The following is an 18,939-nucleotide window of genomic DNA, read 5'->3' as shown; positions in this document are numbered from 1 at the left end:
CCCCATGTTTATCCCCCCCCCCAACCCCCCCACTGTTCCTCAGACGTTCTTGTCAACTGCTGGAAATGGCCCACCTTCATTATCACTACAAAAGGGTTTTTTTCTCTCCTGCTGGTAATAGCTCACCTTACCTGATCATTCTCATTACAGTGTATATGGTAACACCCATTGTTTCATGTTCTCTATGTATATAAATCTCCCCACTATATTTTCCACTGAATGCATCCGATGAAGTGAGCTGTAGCTCACGAAAGCTTATGCTCAAATAAATTTGTTAGTCTCTAAGGTGCCACAGGTACTCCTTTTCTTCTTGCTATTCTATGTGAAAACACCAGATGGCAGCTTTGAAGGTGCTCAAAAGACTTTACAAATATGACATTACCCCCTTCCCAAAGTTTATGACAGCACTTTTGAATCTAGTGCTTTAGTCTAATACATGGCCATGGAAGCCTATTAAAATATGTGCTTGTGGAGAATGGCTGGGATTATCAGGGAGTTAACAAGGCTAAGAAGAATGTTTTAATACAGAAAATAGGAATGCTTTGGATATATATCAGATCTTTGCAAAAAGCCATAATCTCAGAGTCACTGAAGTTTGCTTCTCAGGAGTTTGCAAGACACAAGTTGTCACAGGTTCTTTGAATGCAACATTTCTGTACCTTATGTTTGCTAGACACCAAAGTGTCCACTCTGAAATACTCTCGAGACTGTACCTGGAAGAGGTTCATGCAGAGAAATGAGAAAACCCCATGATACTCTTACATTTACCCCAGCTGGAGCAAAAGAATTTGGGGAATCGCTTCAGTTTCAGAAGTCCACTTACAGATAGTAAATGTCTATTAATCCATATTTCCCGCATTTGTTTAGGACACCTGTATATGCTTGTTTCAGGAGACATGTGCTATCAGCGAATAGAAGTGACAGTAATTAACCAAAATGCAGCTTTTTAAAATGTAAGCATACCTCACAGAACTGGTGTAGCAATGAAGATGGCAAAAAGTCCTGAGGCTGTAAGTGAACAGGAGGTCCGGTCCAATTGCTCTGAACAAAGAGCTGCAAACTGCCTACACCCAGCAGAAATATCAACCTTTGTCTGCAAGACAGATAATCAAAGCAATTAACTGATGATTTTTTCATCAAAAAACATTAGAACAGATTTAGTCTCATACCAATTAAAAAACCCTTACAGCCTTAAAATTTGCTATTTCTTACTGAAAGAACAAAAAAAAAAAAGAAGAAATTCAGTATCCAAGACTGTAGAGCTGTGGGGGGGAAATAACGAGAGTATGGATATTTATATGGTCATCAAGAACATTCAGAATCATCGTAATTAATAAAGAGTATTTTAGAAGCAATATTAAGTCTCATGCTTCATTGCTTAAGCCAATCTCTATTAGAGATCAAGGTAAGGCCTACCGTGGGGAGCAGATTAATTCACATCTGCATACTACAGGAGTCTTACACCTTCCTCTGTAGGATTTGGTACTTGCCAGAAGACTAGACTACATGGACCTTGCGTGTGATCCAGTATGGCCATTCTTATGGTCTGGTCTACACCACAAAGTTATGTTTACCTAGTTGTGCATGTGTCTACACTTAAATGCATTTCCCATTGATAGGTTTCAGAGTAGTAGCCGTGTTAGTCTGTTTTCGCAAAAAGAAAAGGAGTACTAGTGGCACCTTAGAGACTGACCAATTTATTTGAGCATAAGCTTTCGTGAGCTACAGCTCACTTCATCGGATGCATGCATCAGTCTCTAAGGTGCCACTAGTACTCCTTTTCTTTTTCCCCATTGATGTAAGTGCCCCATTATGCCAACACAGTAACACCACCTCCCTCAGTGGCACAGAGCCATGGCCAATGTACTTAGGTCAAAGCAGCATGAGTGCAGACACTGTTATTTAAGTCAACCCTAACAATTCTCCAGAAGCTTTCCCACAATGTCCCACGCTGACCACTCTGGTCACCATTCTGTACTCCACTGCCAAGGGGTCATGTAGACCAGTCACTCCTCCTGACCTTTACAATCGCACAAATTTTTGAAACGCCTGTTCCAGATTGCCCCGCTTGACAAGTGCGTTTAGTAGCTCTCCATTGTTGAGTGCAGCTGGCCAGCTGACCATGCCAGCACATGCTCCTAATGTGCTCCTGCCTGGAGGAGACAGATTTTTGCATCTCCTGGGCCTGCAGGGAGAAATGGCTGCGCAGGCACAGCTCTGAATCAGCCTTAGAAATGTCAACATCTATGAACAGATTCCTTGGGGGATGCAGGAGAAGGGGTACAACAGAGACCAGCTGCAGTGCCCTGTGAAAGCCAAGGAGCCGCAGCAGGCATACAAGAATGCCAGGCAGGCTAACAGTCAATCTGGTGTTGAGCTGCAAGCTTGCTGCTTTTACAATTGGCTGCGTGCCATACTCAGCAGAGACACCCCCCCCCACACACACACACCATGGATACCTCCAAAAAGCCCAAGTCACAGGCCCCTGCTGTGAACAGCAAGGAGTCGGCCGTGGAAGAGGAACAAGGAGGAGGAGTATGGGGGAACAGATGACCAAGTGATCCAGTTGTGCAGCAAGCCAGGACCTGTTTTTGACTCCATTTCAGGTCAGCTAGTCCAACACAGGCAAGCCCAATGCAGGGTAAGTGTGTAGATAAATTTTCAATTACAGGAGTGGCACTCCCAAAATAGCAGGGAACATCTTTTGACTTTTCATTCATTTACTTGTGCTAGAAGAGGAAGTGGTACAACCAAGAGAGGCAGAGTTGCAATCTGCTTTTCATTCCCCTATAGCGTTCGGTGTGAGGATCCATGCAGAGCAATTTGTTTATGTACACAGAGATGTCCCTTGAATCCTCCTGAGAGATCTTGATGACACCTTCATGGAAGTCCCCTGCTGCTACCATCGTGGACTTTAGGGTCTCCCCCTCCACACCCTCAAAATGCTTAAACCAAATAAGGAGGAGAAAGAAGAGGGACTTGGGATGACATGTTCAATAAGATCCTGCAAATCAGTGCTAAACTGGACTGAACACAGGGCCTGGAGGGTGAATATTGCAGACAGCCTGGAGCAGGCAAGTGTGGAGAGAAAAAAGGCCCAGGAGTCCCAGAAGGAAAAGGAGAGGAAGATGCACGAGGACATAACGGGGCTTCTCAGGCAGCAAACACAGATATTGCAGACTCTGGTGGACCTGTAGGTTTGCCTCCCTCACAGCCCATTGAGAACACAATATCCCACCTCAACACTCCATGTGGCATTGGGGGTCACAGCAGTATCCCTAACACTGTATGCTGAGGGACATTAAGGACTATCACAGCTTCACATACACTAACCTGTGAAAGCCAGGGTTGGTGTATAAGTAGCTGAAATGGACATGAATGTTCTTTCCCTTTAATACATTCATAGAACAGAACTTAAGTTTTTAATTTTTTTAAAATTACATGGGGGTTTTTTGCACTGATTTTGTTACAGAATAAAGTTCTATTATTTAGAACATAATTCATCTTTATTAGTTCACAACATATGTAGCCAACTGCTCAGCAGTTCTGAAAGGAACCAATTACCTGTTACTGCACAATGTCACACAACAAATAAAATCAGTCTCAAACAAAATTAATAGGTGCACTGGCAATATTATATTCTTACACGCACAGCAATCACCACATTTCAACATTACCAACTGTAATCTGCTGGTCGGGAAAGAAAGTCCCTGCTTGCAGCTTTCCAAACAGTCTTGTGTTCTTAAAGATGTGCATATGATGCACCTTCCCTGACCAGCCCACACTGATGTTGGTAAAGTGTCCCCAGTGATCCATTAACACTTGCATTACCATAGAAAAGTAGCTCTTTCTGGTGCTAAAATAGGGATATTCATGCCATTTATTGCCACATTGCAGTTTGGGAACCCCATTTGTGCAAAACTATCCACTATGTCCTGCACATTTCCCAGAGTCACAGTCTTGTGTATTAGAAGGCAATTAACAGCCCTGCACACTTGCATTCCAACTATCATGGTGGATTTCCTGACTCCAAATTATTACCAGTCAATCAGAAATCAATCTGGCATCACAAGTTTCTACAGTGCGATCACAACTTGCTTCTCCATTGTCAATGCAGCTCTCACGTTGGTGGCCCTGTGCTGGAGGGCTGAGGCACAGATCCAGGAATGTGGCTTTGCGCATCTGAAAGTTCTGCAGCTACTCCTTATCATCCAAAACCTGCATTATAGTGCAATAACACCAGTCAGTGCTCGTTTCTTGTGCCCAGAAGTGGCACTCTACCATCTCCAGCTGTTCCATGACCATCATCCAACCTTGAATTGGTTCTCACTATGTCCCACAGCAATCAGTCCTCCAAGAAACTGTTGACTCCCCTTACCAGTTGGGCAATAATTCCACTGTCTATTGCTTGCTTGTTAAATTTTTTAAACAAGCACCTTCATGCTTTCTTCCATGCACCATCTCTCTCTCTCAAGGAGAGGAAAGGAGCAGAGGCACAAGTGCTGCTGCTCTTTTAACAGGATGAGAGGTGTCATCGAAGTTATTTTTGAGAGCGGGAGGAAGCAGAGTGGCTTGAGCTGCTTTTTTCTCCCCACAGAGAAGATAGGGGACAGGGAGTGGAACAGGCCCAGGGCTGCTCTTCACAGAATGAGAAGTGGGTGGTGAGGGGGGAAAAAGGAGCAGAGATTTGTGAGCTACTGCTCCTTTAAGAAGGGCAAGAGGAGTAACATGTACCAAAGACTTAGGTATGGAAGAAAGAGCAGTTGAGAGGCAGAAGACCTTCTGCACATCAGGAGTACAGCAACAGATGCAATGAAACCCTGTAAAGAGGTAGAGTCCACTGTAAATTCATTGGGGTGTGGGGCACATCATTATTTCAGGGCTTAATTTAAATCAACAAGCATCAATGCTGAATACTATTTATTATCAGATGATAATATCTTGAACAGTTAAACTTCAACTTTCAAAAGACTCATTTCTTTAAAGTGCACCACAGCAGGCTAGAGAGGATGTATTTCAGCTTGGCGATTAGGATTAGACCTTAGGCTAGTACGTATTGGGTACATTTTTCAATCCCTGATTGAGTGTCTTTTTTCTTTATATACTCCGAACAAGATGTTCCAAGAAACAATTTACAATATTGAGAAAAAGAAGAAGTCAGTCACCATTAAAACTGTTCTGATCCAGAGACCAGTAGCACACCGCACTATAATTCTATTCTCATAGCTCAGAATATCTCTCTGCATATTCTACTTGCTGACCTTTTCTACTTGATAGACTATAAAGAATGCTGTTCTCCACACCTCTACAGATAAACATATCGTTTTGATAGACTATGACCAAAGATCATGGGAGGCCATTATTATTTTCAGCCCAATGCTTTAAAAAAGCTAGTTACATCTATTTTGCCTTCACTGTGTGAAGTTCTGCAGGGACAGGAATAGGGATGTAGAAGTTTAACCGGTTAACCAATAAGCTCGATGCTTATCAGTTTCTGTTAACAATTAAATGCCACCCCCAGCAGCGAGGATCCCCGGCATGCAGCATCCCCGCACCCCGAGTTCCCTGGTTAAATGTTTAACCAATAGAATTTTAATCTGTTACAGAGTTATGGTTTTAAACACTATGTACATCCCTAGACAGGAACCTGGGTCTGTGGGGTGTGAGATAACCAACTCCTTGCCACAACCCTGCAGCCATGGTAGTGCAGTGGAGATAAATACAACCAGAAGTACTGCCTCACAAGGCCAGAATGACAGCTTCCCTCATTGACCCTGCTTGGTCCAGGCAACCTATTTAAGACCAGAAGTTGTTCCAGGAAGGGTCCCTGCCAGCCATAGCAACTGACCTGTGTCTTGGCTTGCTTTTGGACTCCCGACCCCAGCTTGGACTGCTGAATTCTTACCCTTGGCTCTGATCGTCAGTGCTGTTCCTGGCCTCTGACCATCACTGCTCCAACCACTAGACCTGACAGCCCAAGCCCTGGTTGAGACACCGTACCTGACATTCTTGCTAAACTGTTTATTGCTTTTAAGTGTCTCATACTGTATGTAGGCATTTGCAGTTCTTTGCACTTTCTTGGTTATGCTTAATTACTTTACCATCTTGCTCTTTTGTTCTCCTCCAGCCCTTCCCCCAGTGCAATTACTACTATTAAGGATAAAATTATGTAAGATTAAGTAATTTTAATGATTTCAGCTATTTAAACCTGAAATCTTACGGTATTGTAATTGTAGGGGTCCTGACCCAAAAAGGAATGGTGGTGGTGGTTGGGGGGGGGGGTCACAAGGTTATTGTAGGGGGGGCTGTGGTACAGCTACCCTTACATCTGCGCTGCTGCTGGCGGTGGCACTGCCTTCAGAACTGGGCAGATGGAGAGTGGCAGCTGCTGGCCAGGAGCCCAGCTCTGAAGGCAGAGTCACCACCAGCAACAGCACAGAAGAAAGGATGGCATGGCATGATATTGCCACTCTTACTTCTGTGCTGCTGCCTGCAGAGCTGGCTCCTAGTCAGCAGATGACACTCTCTGGCCTCCCACCTCTGAAGGCAGCAACACAGAAGTAAGGGTGGCATGGTATAGTATTGCAACCCTTACTTCTGCGCTGCTGCTGGCTGGGCACTGCCTTCAGAGCTGGACGCCCAGCCAACAGCTGCCACTTTCTGGCCATCAAGCTCTGAAGGCAGTTCAGAAGTAAGGATGGCAATACTGCAACCCCCCTAAAATAACCTTATGACACCCTCTTTTGGGCAGGACACCCAATTTGAGAATCGCTGGTCTCCCCTGTGAAATCTGTATAGTACTGGGTAAAAGCACACAAAAGATCAGATTTCACGGTCCATGACATGTTTTTCATGGCCATGAATTTGGTACGGCCCTACCCAGGGTGGGGCTTGGGCTCTCATACCCCCATCCCCCATTATTTTTAGTAGAAGTCACAGACAGGTCATTGGCTTACATACATTTTTGTTTATTGCCCGTGACCTGTCCAAGATGTTTACTAAAAGTAACAGTGACAAAATCTTAACTTTATCTATTGTACACCTTATAAATATCGATGGTTCCTACCCTGTCCCTACTCCCCACCACACCAACTGGGGTGGGTCTGCTCTCCTTGCTACCACTTTCTCTTAAAAAAAAAAAAAACACAAACGAACAAACCCACTTTCATAACTCCATTCAATTAGGAATCCTTAAACTATATATTATTTATGTGACAAATTGCAAACATTAAATTCAAACATATTAACATCTAGTATTAGAAAGAGGACTTGAATGTATTGTACAGTGGAAGTGCAGTAAATGCTTTACAGAAGGTCAGGAGGAGAAAATAGCTCTTACTCATAGGAAATAGTCCTTCAGTTAAGAGCTGTCATTTTAAAAAGATAAAGATATTTTCACATTGTGACTCACTGCATAATGTAAACATTGTGTTATGTCATGTTATGTTTTGTGGACAAATACGTAATCTGAGGTTTACAGAGTTACAAACGACAATCAATTGTTTATGGAAGCAGAGAAAAGGGGAAAGGTGAGATTAATTTAAAACCGATTAACTTCTTGATTCCAGAAGCTTCGGACAAACACGCTGCCAACAACAGATGTGACTTCAAAAAACTCCTGAACCTACTATGTTGAAATATAATATAGTGAAAGAAAGAAAAATCAATACTGAATTAATGTTTCTAAATAGATTTCTTAGGTTTTATCTCTGAGATTTGTCCTCTGAACAAAAATCTTAGAGGTCCCATACTGTCAACTTTTATAGACGACAAAATGACCTCTAATAAAACTAACATAGCCTCTTCTAGCCTCACATATAATAAATCAATGATTTCCACCTTTCCACGTTATCAGCATCTGCAGCAGAACAGTCCAGGTACGCTACTATCAGCTTCTCCAGGTAGGTGTCAATCTTCTCCTCTGTCATTGTGAGTGTAGTGAAAACATCCTGGATCACCTCACTTAATAAAATGGCCTCATAGTTCCCTTTGAAATGCAACTGCAGTAAGGATTCACTTCCTGCAATTAAAAAAAAATAAAAATCAGAGTGCGATGACAACAAGATGTAAAACGGCATACAAGACCAATTCAAACCAAAACGTTAAACATTCCCCATTCATCTTGGAGAAAAAGAATCTCTATTCACCTGATACTAAATGCAAATACACCTTCTTCAAACAGCACAGCATCAGCAGGCTGCGATCTTAATGTTCAAGCTGAATTTTACAAATCACTGCTACCTTTTCCCAATGGAAATATGAATTGCTCCCTGGGGTTCAAGCATAAACAATCATATTTTTCAACACCACGAAGGAAACCTCAAGTTTCAGGGAAAAGACCTGAAAATATTTTACATGTACAGGACGTACACATTAAAACTAAATAGAACGATTTTAATGGTCTTAAGTGAGAACAGCACTTGTAGTCCAAAAATGTCTTAAATGCTATAGGTAACTCTAAGACACTAGCTCTGTATCACATGCTAGAAGACCTTTTCAGAGATCATGAGACAATTTTATGACAAGGAAAGAGAAAGGATTAGTTCAACACACTCTTATAAAAGGAGTTCAAAAGAATAAATTTCCATTTAACATAGCATATGTCACACACTCCTTCTGCCAAAGATATTCACAAGGAATGAGCAAGATAAATTCTTATATAGATAAGGAAACTATTTACCATTTATCATCAAGAAGTTTGCACACAGAATGGAATTTACAGCAATGCTCAAGCTAGGCCTAAATCTATTCCTAGTGAAGCGCTGCAAAAAACTATCATCCTACAGTGCTGAAAAGTTCACACACATTTAGGAAAGCTTCTCAAACAGCATGGGTCTATTTCTTTTATGATGGACAACAAACAGCATGCCTGTTTTCCTGCAGGTCAGTACATTCAATCCTCAAGAAGCACTGGACCTCTCTAAGTACTCAGTCTTGACCCAAGACTTGTGAATTTGACCCATGCTCTTCCTGGCTGAAGAAAGGGTCATGAGCAACTGTTGCCACTCACCAGAACAGCCTATCCCTTGTTCAGGGAAGGAATGTGATAGTGTGACCAACAATAAAGAAACCCACCCTGGATACATTCATTTTAACATAAGCTACTACTGTGAGCACATCAAACCTCTCCTTCATTCTATAAACTGACTTATGAAAGAATATCAAATCAAGTTCAAGATTTTGGACCTTATCTTCAGGATGGTCAATGGACTGGACCCAGTATATCCATAAGATCACATAAAGCTCCAGGTGAAGACCATGGTTGACAACTCCACTCCTGAAACACAACAGGACTCACTACTGTAAGGGTGAAGCACAAATGGGAAACAGACAGAGCTTTCTCAATGGATAGTTTGAAGCTAAGAAATGAACTCCCACAGGAACAAAGAACCATCACAAACCTTCCCACCTTCTGTTCCATGTACAAGGTGCACTCCAATGTTGTCGTCTCTACAAAACACACACAGCAGCATTACTCGGCACACACAATTCTCTTACCGGGGAAAGGATAATAGAGAAATCGCATGACAGATGTTAGTCACATCACTGAATAAAAAACTGGAAGGTGCTTGGATATTACTGTGATGGAATTGGTATAAGAGTAGTCTTTGAGTAAAACAGACAAGGGCCATCTGGACATGTGCCATTCTCTTTCAAAATCCACCACTTGCTTAGTCAAAGCTCAGAAGTCTCTCTCCCCACTGACACTTAAGTATTTCAATAGGTGGAGGCCTGGCTTGAGAGGGCAAATGCTTATTTGTGCTTGACATACAGAAGAGTTAAAGAAGTATGGGCTGGGTGAATGGACCATAAGGTGGATAGAAAGCTGGCTAGATTGTCGGGCTCAACGGGTAGTGATCAATGGCTCCATGTCTAGCTGGCAACCGGTATCAAGTGGAGTGCCCTAAGGGTCGGTCCTGGGGCCGGTTTTGTTCAATATCTTCATTAATGATCTGGAGGATGGTGTGGATTGCACCCTCAGCAAGTTTGCAGATGACACTAAACTGGGAGGAGAGGTAGATACGCTGGAGGGTATGGATAGGATACAGAGGGACCTAGACAAATTGGAGGATTGGGCCAAAAGAAATCTGATGAGGTTCAACAAGGACAAGTGCAGAGTCCTGCACTTAGGACGGAAGAATCCAATGCACCGCTACAGACTAGGGACCGAATGGCTAGGCAGCAGTTCTGCAGAAAAGGACCTAGGGGTTACAGTGGACGAGAAGCTGGATATGAGTCAACAGTGTGCCGTTGTTGCCAAGAAGGCCAATGGCATTTTGGGCTGTATAAGTAGGGGCATTGCCAGCAGATCGAGGGACGTGATCGTTCCCCTCTATTCGACATTGGTGAGGCCTCATCTGGAGTACTGTGTCCAGTTTTGGGCCTCACACTACAAGAAGGATGTGGAAAAATTGGAAAGAGTCCAGCGGAGGGCAACAAAAATGATTAGGGGACTGGAACACATGACTTATGAGGAGAGGCTGAGGGAACTGGGGATGTTTCATCTACGGAAGAGAAGAATGAGGGGGGATTTGATAGCTGCTTTCAACTACCTGAAAGGGGGTTCCAAAGAGGATGGCTCTAGACTGTTCTCACTGGTAGCAGATGACGGAACAAGGAGTAATGGTCTCAAGTTGCAGTGGGGGAGATTTAGGTTGGATATTAGGAAAAACTTTTTCACTAGGAGGGTGGTGAAACTCTGGAATGCGATACCTAGGGAGGTGGTGGAATCTCCTTCCTTAGAAGTTTTTAAGGTCAGGCTTGACAAAGCCCTGGCTGGGATGATTTAATTGGGGATCGGTCCTGCTTTGAGCAGGGGGTTGGACTAGATGACCTCCTGAGGTCCCTTCCAACCCTGATAGTTTATGATTCTATGATTCTAAGAGGCTCCTCACAAAGAATGGAAGATTGCATTTAAAAAGCCATTAAGAGTGTGTTAGAAGAAAAATGGGCCACTTAACAGCCTCAAGGAAAGTACCTTTCATTGTTATTAGTTACATGACTGATAAAAATATGGAATAACTAGCATGTACCAATGTTTTGCTCTCCTTCCCTGCAATAAAAAGTCAGCCCTGGTTGGCACAAGCCAAATTATGCCATTTTGGGCCTCTCCAGTGCATCATGAAGGACCTACAACCTATCCTGAAGGACGATCCCTTACTCTCACAGACCTTGGGAGACAGGCCAGTCCCCACTTACAGACAGCCCTCGCAACCTGAAGCAAATACTCACCAGCAACTACACACCACACAACAAAAACACTAACCCAGAAACCAAACTTTGTAACAAATCCCAGTGCCAACTCTGTCTGCATATCTATTCAAGGGACACCATCATAGGGCCTAATCACAACAGCCACACTATCAGGGGCTTGTTCACCTGTACATCTACCAATGTGATATATGCCATCATGTGCCAGCAATGCCCCTCTGCCATGTACACTGGCCAAACCGGACAGTCTCTACGCAAAGGAATGGACACAAATCTGACATCAGGAATTACAACATTCAAAAATCAGTTGGAGAACACTTCAACCTCCCTGGTCACTCAATAACAGACTTAAAAGTGGCAATTCTTCAATAAAAAAACTTCAAAAACAGACTCCAATGTGAAACTGCAGAACTGGAATTAATTTGCAAACTGGACACCATCAAATTAGGCCTGAATAAACACTGGGAGTGGATGAGTCATTACAAAACCTAATTTTACCATACTAATTTTCCCCTACTGTAACTCACACCTTCTTGTCAACTGTTTGAAATGGGCCACCCTCATTACCACTACAAAAGTGATTTTTCTTCCTTTGGTATTCTATTGTTAACTGAATTGTCTCCTTAGAGTGACCCCCCCACCTGGTAAGGAAACTCCCATCTTTTCATGTACTATGTATAACTATACCTGCTACTGTATTTTCCACTTCATGCATCTGATGAAGTGAGTTCTAGCACACAAAAGCTTATGCCCAATAAATTTGTTAGTCTCTAAGACAGGGGTGGCCATCCTGTGGCTCTTCAGAAGTTAATATGAGGCTCCTTGCATAGGCACTGAGTCCGAGGCTGAAGCTACAGATGCTAACTTTCCAATGTGCTGTGGGATGCTCACTGCTCAACCCCTGCTCTGCCCCATGTCCTGCCACCACTCTACCCCTTCCCCCAAGCATGCCATGCCCTCACTCCCCCACCCACCCTAGAGCCTCTCGCACACTGCAAAACAGCTGATTGCAATGGGAGAGAAGCATGGGGAAGGAGAGGGAGACACTGATTGGTGGGGCTGCTGGTGGGCAGGAGGCGCTAGGGGCTGGAAGGGGTTAGCTGATGGGGGTCTGCTGACATATTACTACGGCTCTTCGGTTATGTTCAATGGTAAATTCTGGCTCCTTCTCAGGCTCAGGTTGGCCACCCCTGGTCTAAGGTGTCACAAGGACTCATTGTTATGGCAAAAAAGGTGTGTTCTAACTCAAGCTACCATACCTGGGTTAAAATAGCAGTGAAGACACTGCAACTCAACTTTTAACTCCAGTTAGCAGTTCGAGTTCAACCTCAAACTCCTTCCAGGAGACATCTATACTGCAAAGTAAAGGTGCAACTGTGGCAGAAACAGACATACCTATGCTAGCTCTAGTCTACTACTGCATATAACAACAGTAGCACAACCATACCAGTACAGGCTTCAACCCGGGCTAACAACCAGAGTACAAGCCCTCCAAGGGTCCCTGGGAACATACTCCAGTTGCTAAGCTGTGCCACCATCCACATCTACGCCGCTATTAGTACCCATGCTAGCTAAATTAAGGCTAAGACAAGTATGTCGGCCCCAGCTACTATCATACTTTCACTTTGCCGTGCAGACGCAGCCCTATAGGCTTAACTACAGCTGTTAACCAACGCTGCTGTGTCTTCACAGCCACTGGACACCGAGCGGAGAACGCGCCCTGCTCGGCAGGAGACAGACCCTGTGAAGCGATGCTACCTGGCCCTTCTGTTCGAGGGCAACAAGGTGCCATTCCCCACCAGCAGCGGAGCCGGTAACGCCCTGCTCAGATGTATCTTGCGTTGTTACAAGTAATAACCCTGCGCTCTCCTGCGCGGTGCGCTAAGGCGGCGGCCCGGTGAGCGGGGCGGTGACCCTGCCGCGCTTGCGGTTGGGCTCGCTCCGCAGAGCGGGGCAATTATCAGCATCCCCAGCAGGCGGCACCACCTGCACATCCCTCCGGTCCGGCTTCGCCGCAGCCTCGGGGACCCGGGCCCGGCCTCTCACCTGCCGCGGCCAGCTCGCTCTGCTTCCGCTGCCGGGACTCCGCTGCGCTGGGGAAGCCCCTCAGGAGCGCCCGCTCTAGCGCCCACATCCTCCACGCCTCCTGCCGCCGCCTAGCGCTCACTCTTCGGACCCCCACCGGCCAGGCTGAGGCGCTGCTCCCTCACTGACCGCAACCGCCGCGCTCCCAACCCATGTGCAGCAACCGGCCTCAGGGAGTCGCCATGACAGCTTCGCGAAACACGTTGGGCGGAGACCGTTAGCGCACGCGCGGTGGAACTAACTGCCTCTGGCTCGCGCGCTGAGCGGGGCCGACGGAGTGCGCGTGCGCGCTCTATTGCTGAGCAGTTGAGCGCGTGCCGGTGTGAGATGAAGGGCGGCACACCGTCTCCCTTCTGCTCCTCCCCCCGCGCGGGAAAGTAGCGCATGCGCACCTTGTGTAGAATGCCGTGGGTATCCCTCTGCCCACGAGCGGAGATCGGGCCGCCTAAGCGAGAGGCGCCCGAAGCCTGATTTCCCCCCCCGCCCCCACCGCACAGAAATGCCGAGCCCTTCACACCCCCGCCCTGCCCCGCCTCCTGCGTGCGGCCGGGCCAAGCCGCTCAAGCTGCTGTTTAAACGTCGCTCATGAGGGGAGGCGGGGTGAGGGGGCGCCCGGAGCAGCTGGGGGGTTGGCGCCGGCCTCTCGGACTCTCCGGAGGAGCTGCGGCCATGGGGGCTGCCCAAAAACTAGGTACCATTTGGGGGCCGTTTACCAGAATTGCCCATCCCTTGTGACACCGTGTGCCGCACAAACAGCAAAACCAAGGATGGGAGCCTCCCCGCCGTACTGGATGGGCAGCGCCGTGCGCGGCCCCAATCGGGATGGATCTGGGGAGGTGTTTTCTGCCGCAGCGCTCCCCCCCCCATCCCCCCGCCGTGCTCCGAAACACCTGGTGATGTATCACCACGGCTGACGGGAGGGTGTGCTTGTGCTGGCACCCCCGAGCAGGCTGAAACGGGAACTACTAGGGGCTGTAGTGCTGGGCTAGTGACTAATGTTCCCTCTGCCTTGCCCCTTGTGCGTGCGATGGGTGTAAAACAACAGTCGTGCGATTTATCATCGTTTCTCATGGCCACCCTGAGCTGGTGCGTTTCCAGTTTTATTTGGAAGGGCCCCGTCCCCACGGTGGCCCTTGCTATCAGTGGAGGATGGGACTGAGAGCACAGCGCGACCTAGGCTCAGAGCAACAGTGGAGATGCTACGGCTGCTGACCATCTTCTGGCATTGGGCTCCCTGGAGAGAAACTCTGCAGCAAGCCTTGTGGGGCCTCAGATTGACGAGCAGGGGGGTGAATGGTGGGTGTTCTAGTCTTACACTGCGTACCCCACTCCCTTTCTAATACTTTTATTTAATTTTGGTGAGGAGGGAGAGGAGTCCTTATTATTTCAGCAGTGTCAGGGGGTTAGTAGGTAGGAGTTGTATGGTTAGATCGCAGCGGTTCACAAACTGTGGGCCCAGACCCCAAAGTGGGTTACAACCAACCGCCTTTGAATGGGGTTGCCAGGACTGGCTTAGATTTGCTGGGACCCAGGGCTGAAGCCCAAGCCCTACTGCCCAGGACCGAAGCCAAAGCTGGAGGGCTTCTTCAGCCCTGGGCTTTGTGGCTCAGGTTGCAGGCCCCTGCCTGGGGCTGAAGCCCTTGAGCTTCAGCTTTGGCACCCCTGCCCAGAGCAATGAGGCTCAGGCTTCGGCCCCCCAACCCAGGGCAGTGGAACTTGGGCAGGGTCAGGCTTTGGTCTCCCATCCTGGTGTCGTAAAGTAATCTTTGTTATCAGAAGAGGGTCGCGTTGCAATGAAGTTTGAGAACCCCTGGGTTAGGGGAATGGAGTCACTAGGCCATGTCTCTGCTATGGGAACTACAGCAGCACAGCAATGGAAAGGATTGGTCCGTCACTGTAGGAACTCCGCCTCCCCCAGGAAGCAGTAGGTAGGTCAACAGAAGCATTCTTTCCTCATCCTGGCTGTGTCTACACTGGGGATTAGGTTGGCATAGATACAATATTCAGGGGTGTGTGGATTTTTCAGACCCTTGAGCACAGTAGATATGTCTACACTAAAGTGGATCCGCTACAGCCCTGCGCCATGCTTCTGTAATATTATAATGTAGAGTCTTTCTACATGCACAGAAGTGTTTTTTCCCTTGATGTAGTTAATTGATCTTTTCAAGGATACGTGTACACTGCAGCCAGTGCTGGGTTTACAATGGCGCCATGGCGCTGGGCCCACACTCTAAAGGGGCCCTGGTCTGGCCCGCTCTTCTCTGCCCACTGCTTTCTCCTGCGGTGGCAACTGGCAGAAGCTTGGTCCTGTGGGTTCCTGCGGCAGGGCAGGCTCCGATGACAGCCAAGCTCCTCCCCTGCCTCTTCCCCCAAGTGTGCTGTGTTCCCACCCCTCCCCCCAACCTAAAAGCTGTTTGCTGGCATGAGGGAGGAGGAGAAGCAGGGCTGCAGTGTGCTTGCGCTAGGGGGAGGAGGTGGAGAAGAGGCGGGAGTGGGGCCTTAGGGAAGGGGATGGAATTGGGGCATACCTCCTTCAGCCACCTGCCATGAGTGGCTCAGGGCTGGGGGCTGGGAGCACCCCCATGACCCCAGCCCACACCCCCAGCCATCTGACCTGACTCCTGCACCCCCCTCATACACCCTCAGCCCCCCCATACCCCATGCCTTGACTCCTGCACTCCCCCCCCACATCCTCACCCTGAGCACCAAACAGGAGCTCCTGCACACACACACACACCCACATTCCCACCTGCACCCCTCACACCAAACAGGAGCTACCCCAGGTAAGCACTCCACACCCCAACCTCCTACCCCACCCCTGAGCCCCCTCCTTCACCCTAACTCCTGGCCAGACCCTCCACCCCCAACCTGCTCCTGCATCCTAACTCCCTCCCAGACCCTGCACCCCCACCCTCAGCTCAGTGCAGAGAGCGACAAAGAGAATGGGCTAGAACTAGGGAGAAGGTAGGTACCTGCTCTATGTGGGCAGGGGCGGGGGGGATCCAGTTTACCCCGGCCCCTCCCTTGCTCTAGGGACCAACCCTAGCTCCTGCCCTGCTATGCTTTTGCCCCCGGGCCTTGCCTTGCTCCAGTCAGCAGGGACTAATCTGCCCCCCATGCCCTACTGTGCTCATCTTGACCCTGGCCCCTGCCTCGCTCCAGCTGGGGACCAATCCTCTCCCACACATCATGCCTTGCTGTCAGGGTGGATACAAATCAATATTTAAAAAAAAGAAAAAAATTGGATTTTTTAATTTAAATTGGATTTTTGAGGGAAAAGCCTATGTAAAGATAGATACACTATATCTCATCATGGAATAGGGATTATAAATTCTAATTCTATAATATGAGACAATATATTCATGTAATGTTTAGGAAAAGTTTTGTAAATGAGTTCCAATAGTTCATGGATTAGGGACCCAATCTGTTGGGGTTCCAGGGGCTCTGTGTAGATTATTTAGGTTAATCTTTCTGTCTACCCAATGGGACTCAGTGCTCAGTCTAGAAGATACCATCAGAGATGCTTAGTTTTGCAGTTCTTAAACTGTGGATTTGTGTCTCCAGAGGTAACATGCTTGTTAACAGCAAAAGTGTTTTTAAATAAATAGTAGAGAGAGGTGAAAAATAACAGACCTCAACTCTATTGTCCCTCTGCAAATTTGAGTACATGGAGTCAATCCCTTACCTCTCTCTAGAAGTGCAAAGTTTCAAAAAGTTCAATGAATAGAAGACTGTTGGGGGCAGAATAGATCTGGACAAGGAGAAGAAGTCTGGAGATAAATGTTAGAAGTGAGGGACACATGCTTTTTTGTTAAAATATTGTATGTTTGCTGTTGAAGAAAAAAATCCAGAATACTTCACATTGTTGTTTTAGTTAAATAAAGCAATTTAAATGTCTGTCTGGTGGTGATCTCCTCCTAATACAGCCTGGCAAGAAAATCCTCCAAATATTAATGATTAACCTGTTGAACTGGAGATATTTAAGAAGTCATTGGGAGGTGAACTGTCTGCTTCGGTTATCTTTGGTAAATGAAATAACCAAACAATCATTCATTTTCTGATAGCTGTAAAACTAATCTGAAAAGTTTTCAAAATAAATCACTGTTTAAAAATGTATAATATGTACCTTCTAAAAATGAAACCTACATCTGTCTCTGAGTTGTGAAGAATATGTATTAAGGTTATAATAACCAACAAGAATGCACTTTTATGTAGAAATCTATGATTAAATCGAGTCTTCCTGACTAGTGATTTAAATCAAATCCACCCTACCCGCTGTGCTCTTGCCCCTGGCCCCTTCATTCCCCAGGGGGGCTCACAAATATGTTTGGTACCGGGCCCACAAAAAGTTAATCTGGCCCTGACTACAGCAGTACAGCTGCAGAGCCGTAGCTGTGCCACTTTAGCATAACCATGGCGCTGTAATGTAGATACTTAGGACAGCAGTAGAACAGGATTTTCCATCACTGTAGTAAATCCACCTCCTGAGAAACAGTAGCCAGCTTGATGGAATAATTCTTCCATTGACCTAGCTGCATCTACAGTGGGCACTAGGTTGACCTAACTGTGTCACACAGCATTAAATTTTTCACAGCCCTGAGCCATGTGGTGAGGGTGATCTAAGTTTTAAATGTAGACTAGGCCTTTATCATTGGAAAACCCAGGAGTGCAGAGAGCCATGCAAGTGTAGAAAGGGTTAGGGGCAGGAGGAGTTCCCATCGAGAGTTAAGACTCCTCCTAGAGTTCCATCTACTGGTGTATATGTATGCAGAGGTATATGTTTGACCATAGTGATGGAAAGTGTAGGCCATAGATTGGCTCTCTATTTTATGGATGTGTTTTTTTCATACTTAGTAGCTGGCAGACCCTATGTAACCATAACATCATTCTCTAAGATAGCGTTACACCGCCCGGGAGTAATTTTTCTCACTCTTCTAGGACTATGCTATTTCTACCCACTGGTGGTTACATTTAAACAGCTCAATCTGGGAAACACTGGGGTAGATTTTCCACTGACTTGTGCCTTGTGTAGGCATTTAAATCTATACAAAATGGATGTAAAATGCTGCTAAATCAGAATAATATTATTTTACATCCACTTTGCACGGGTGCATGGAAGTGGGAAAATTTGTACCTGATCCTTGGACTGTGTCTTAATTGACTCTTGATGCTTCTGAAAAAAGCTTTATCTCCTGTTTGAGTCAGGGAACTTTACAGTTTTTTCTCACTTCAACTAAATGTGTAAAATAGATATGGAAAGATTTCATCTCCATTATGTCCAGATCACTGAATGAAGCAGCACAATGGAAAATGCCTGAGGTGACACACTACCCTGGAACTGTTGATCATTTGAGATGAGGGGACAGCATTTGGGCTGGATAAATTGAAGCTGATGCTGTGGCTTGAATCTCTCCATATGGGCTGTAACAACCCTCTTCACAGCTATATGACTTGTGAAATTTATTAACATTTATTTCCTGCCATACTATCAGGTTAGAAAGACAGTACCAGGAATTCTATTTCTACTCCTCTTGCTTTTCTTCATAATGTTAGGGTACACATCTCTTTCATTCAAAAGGAAGATCAGACTCCTTTCTCAACACTCTTACAGCACTACCATCTCCTAGCTCTCCATTTAGAAAT

The 18,939-nt window shown here is 46.2% G+C and overlaps 1 protein-coding gene across 2 annotated transcripts in view; it reads right to left on the bottom strand.

The window, feature by feature from the left end:
• The window catches only part of TTC27 (tetratricopeptide repeat domain 27), a 197,549-nt gene extending 184,017 nt beyond the window's left edge, over positions 1-13,532 (bottom strand). For both annotated transcript variants that reach the window (XM_077813550.1, XM_077813549.1), the window contains exons 1-3: positions 13,258-13,532; positions 7,840-8,020; positions 964-1,093 (exon numbers count right to left, since the gene is read on the bottom strand). In XM_077813550.1, the coding sequence (XP_077669676.1) occupies positions 964-1,093; positions 7,840-8,020; positions 13,258-13,345 (399 nt within the window). In that variant the 5' untranslated portion in view covers positions 13,346-13,532. The remainder of the gene's footprint in view (positions 1-963; positions 1,094-7,839; positions 8,021-13,257) is intronic.
• Between the last annotated feature and the right edge of the window lie 5,407 nt (positions 13,533-18,939).

This window comes from Eretmochelys imbricata, chromosome 3 (assembly GCF_965152235.1).
Source record: "Eretmochelys imbricata isolate rEreImb1 chromosome 3, rEreImb1.hap1, whole genome shotgun sequence".
Classification (NCBI taxonomy): Eukaryota; Metazoa; Chordata; order Testudines; family Cheloniidae; genus Eretmochelys; species Eretmochelys imbricata.
Note: the sequence above shows the minus strand (reverse complement) of the source record. Positions and strands in the feature narration are given on the sequence as shown.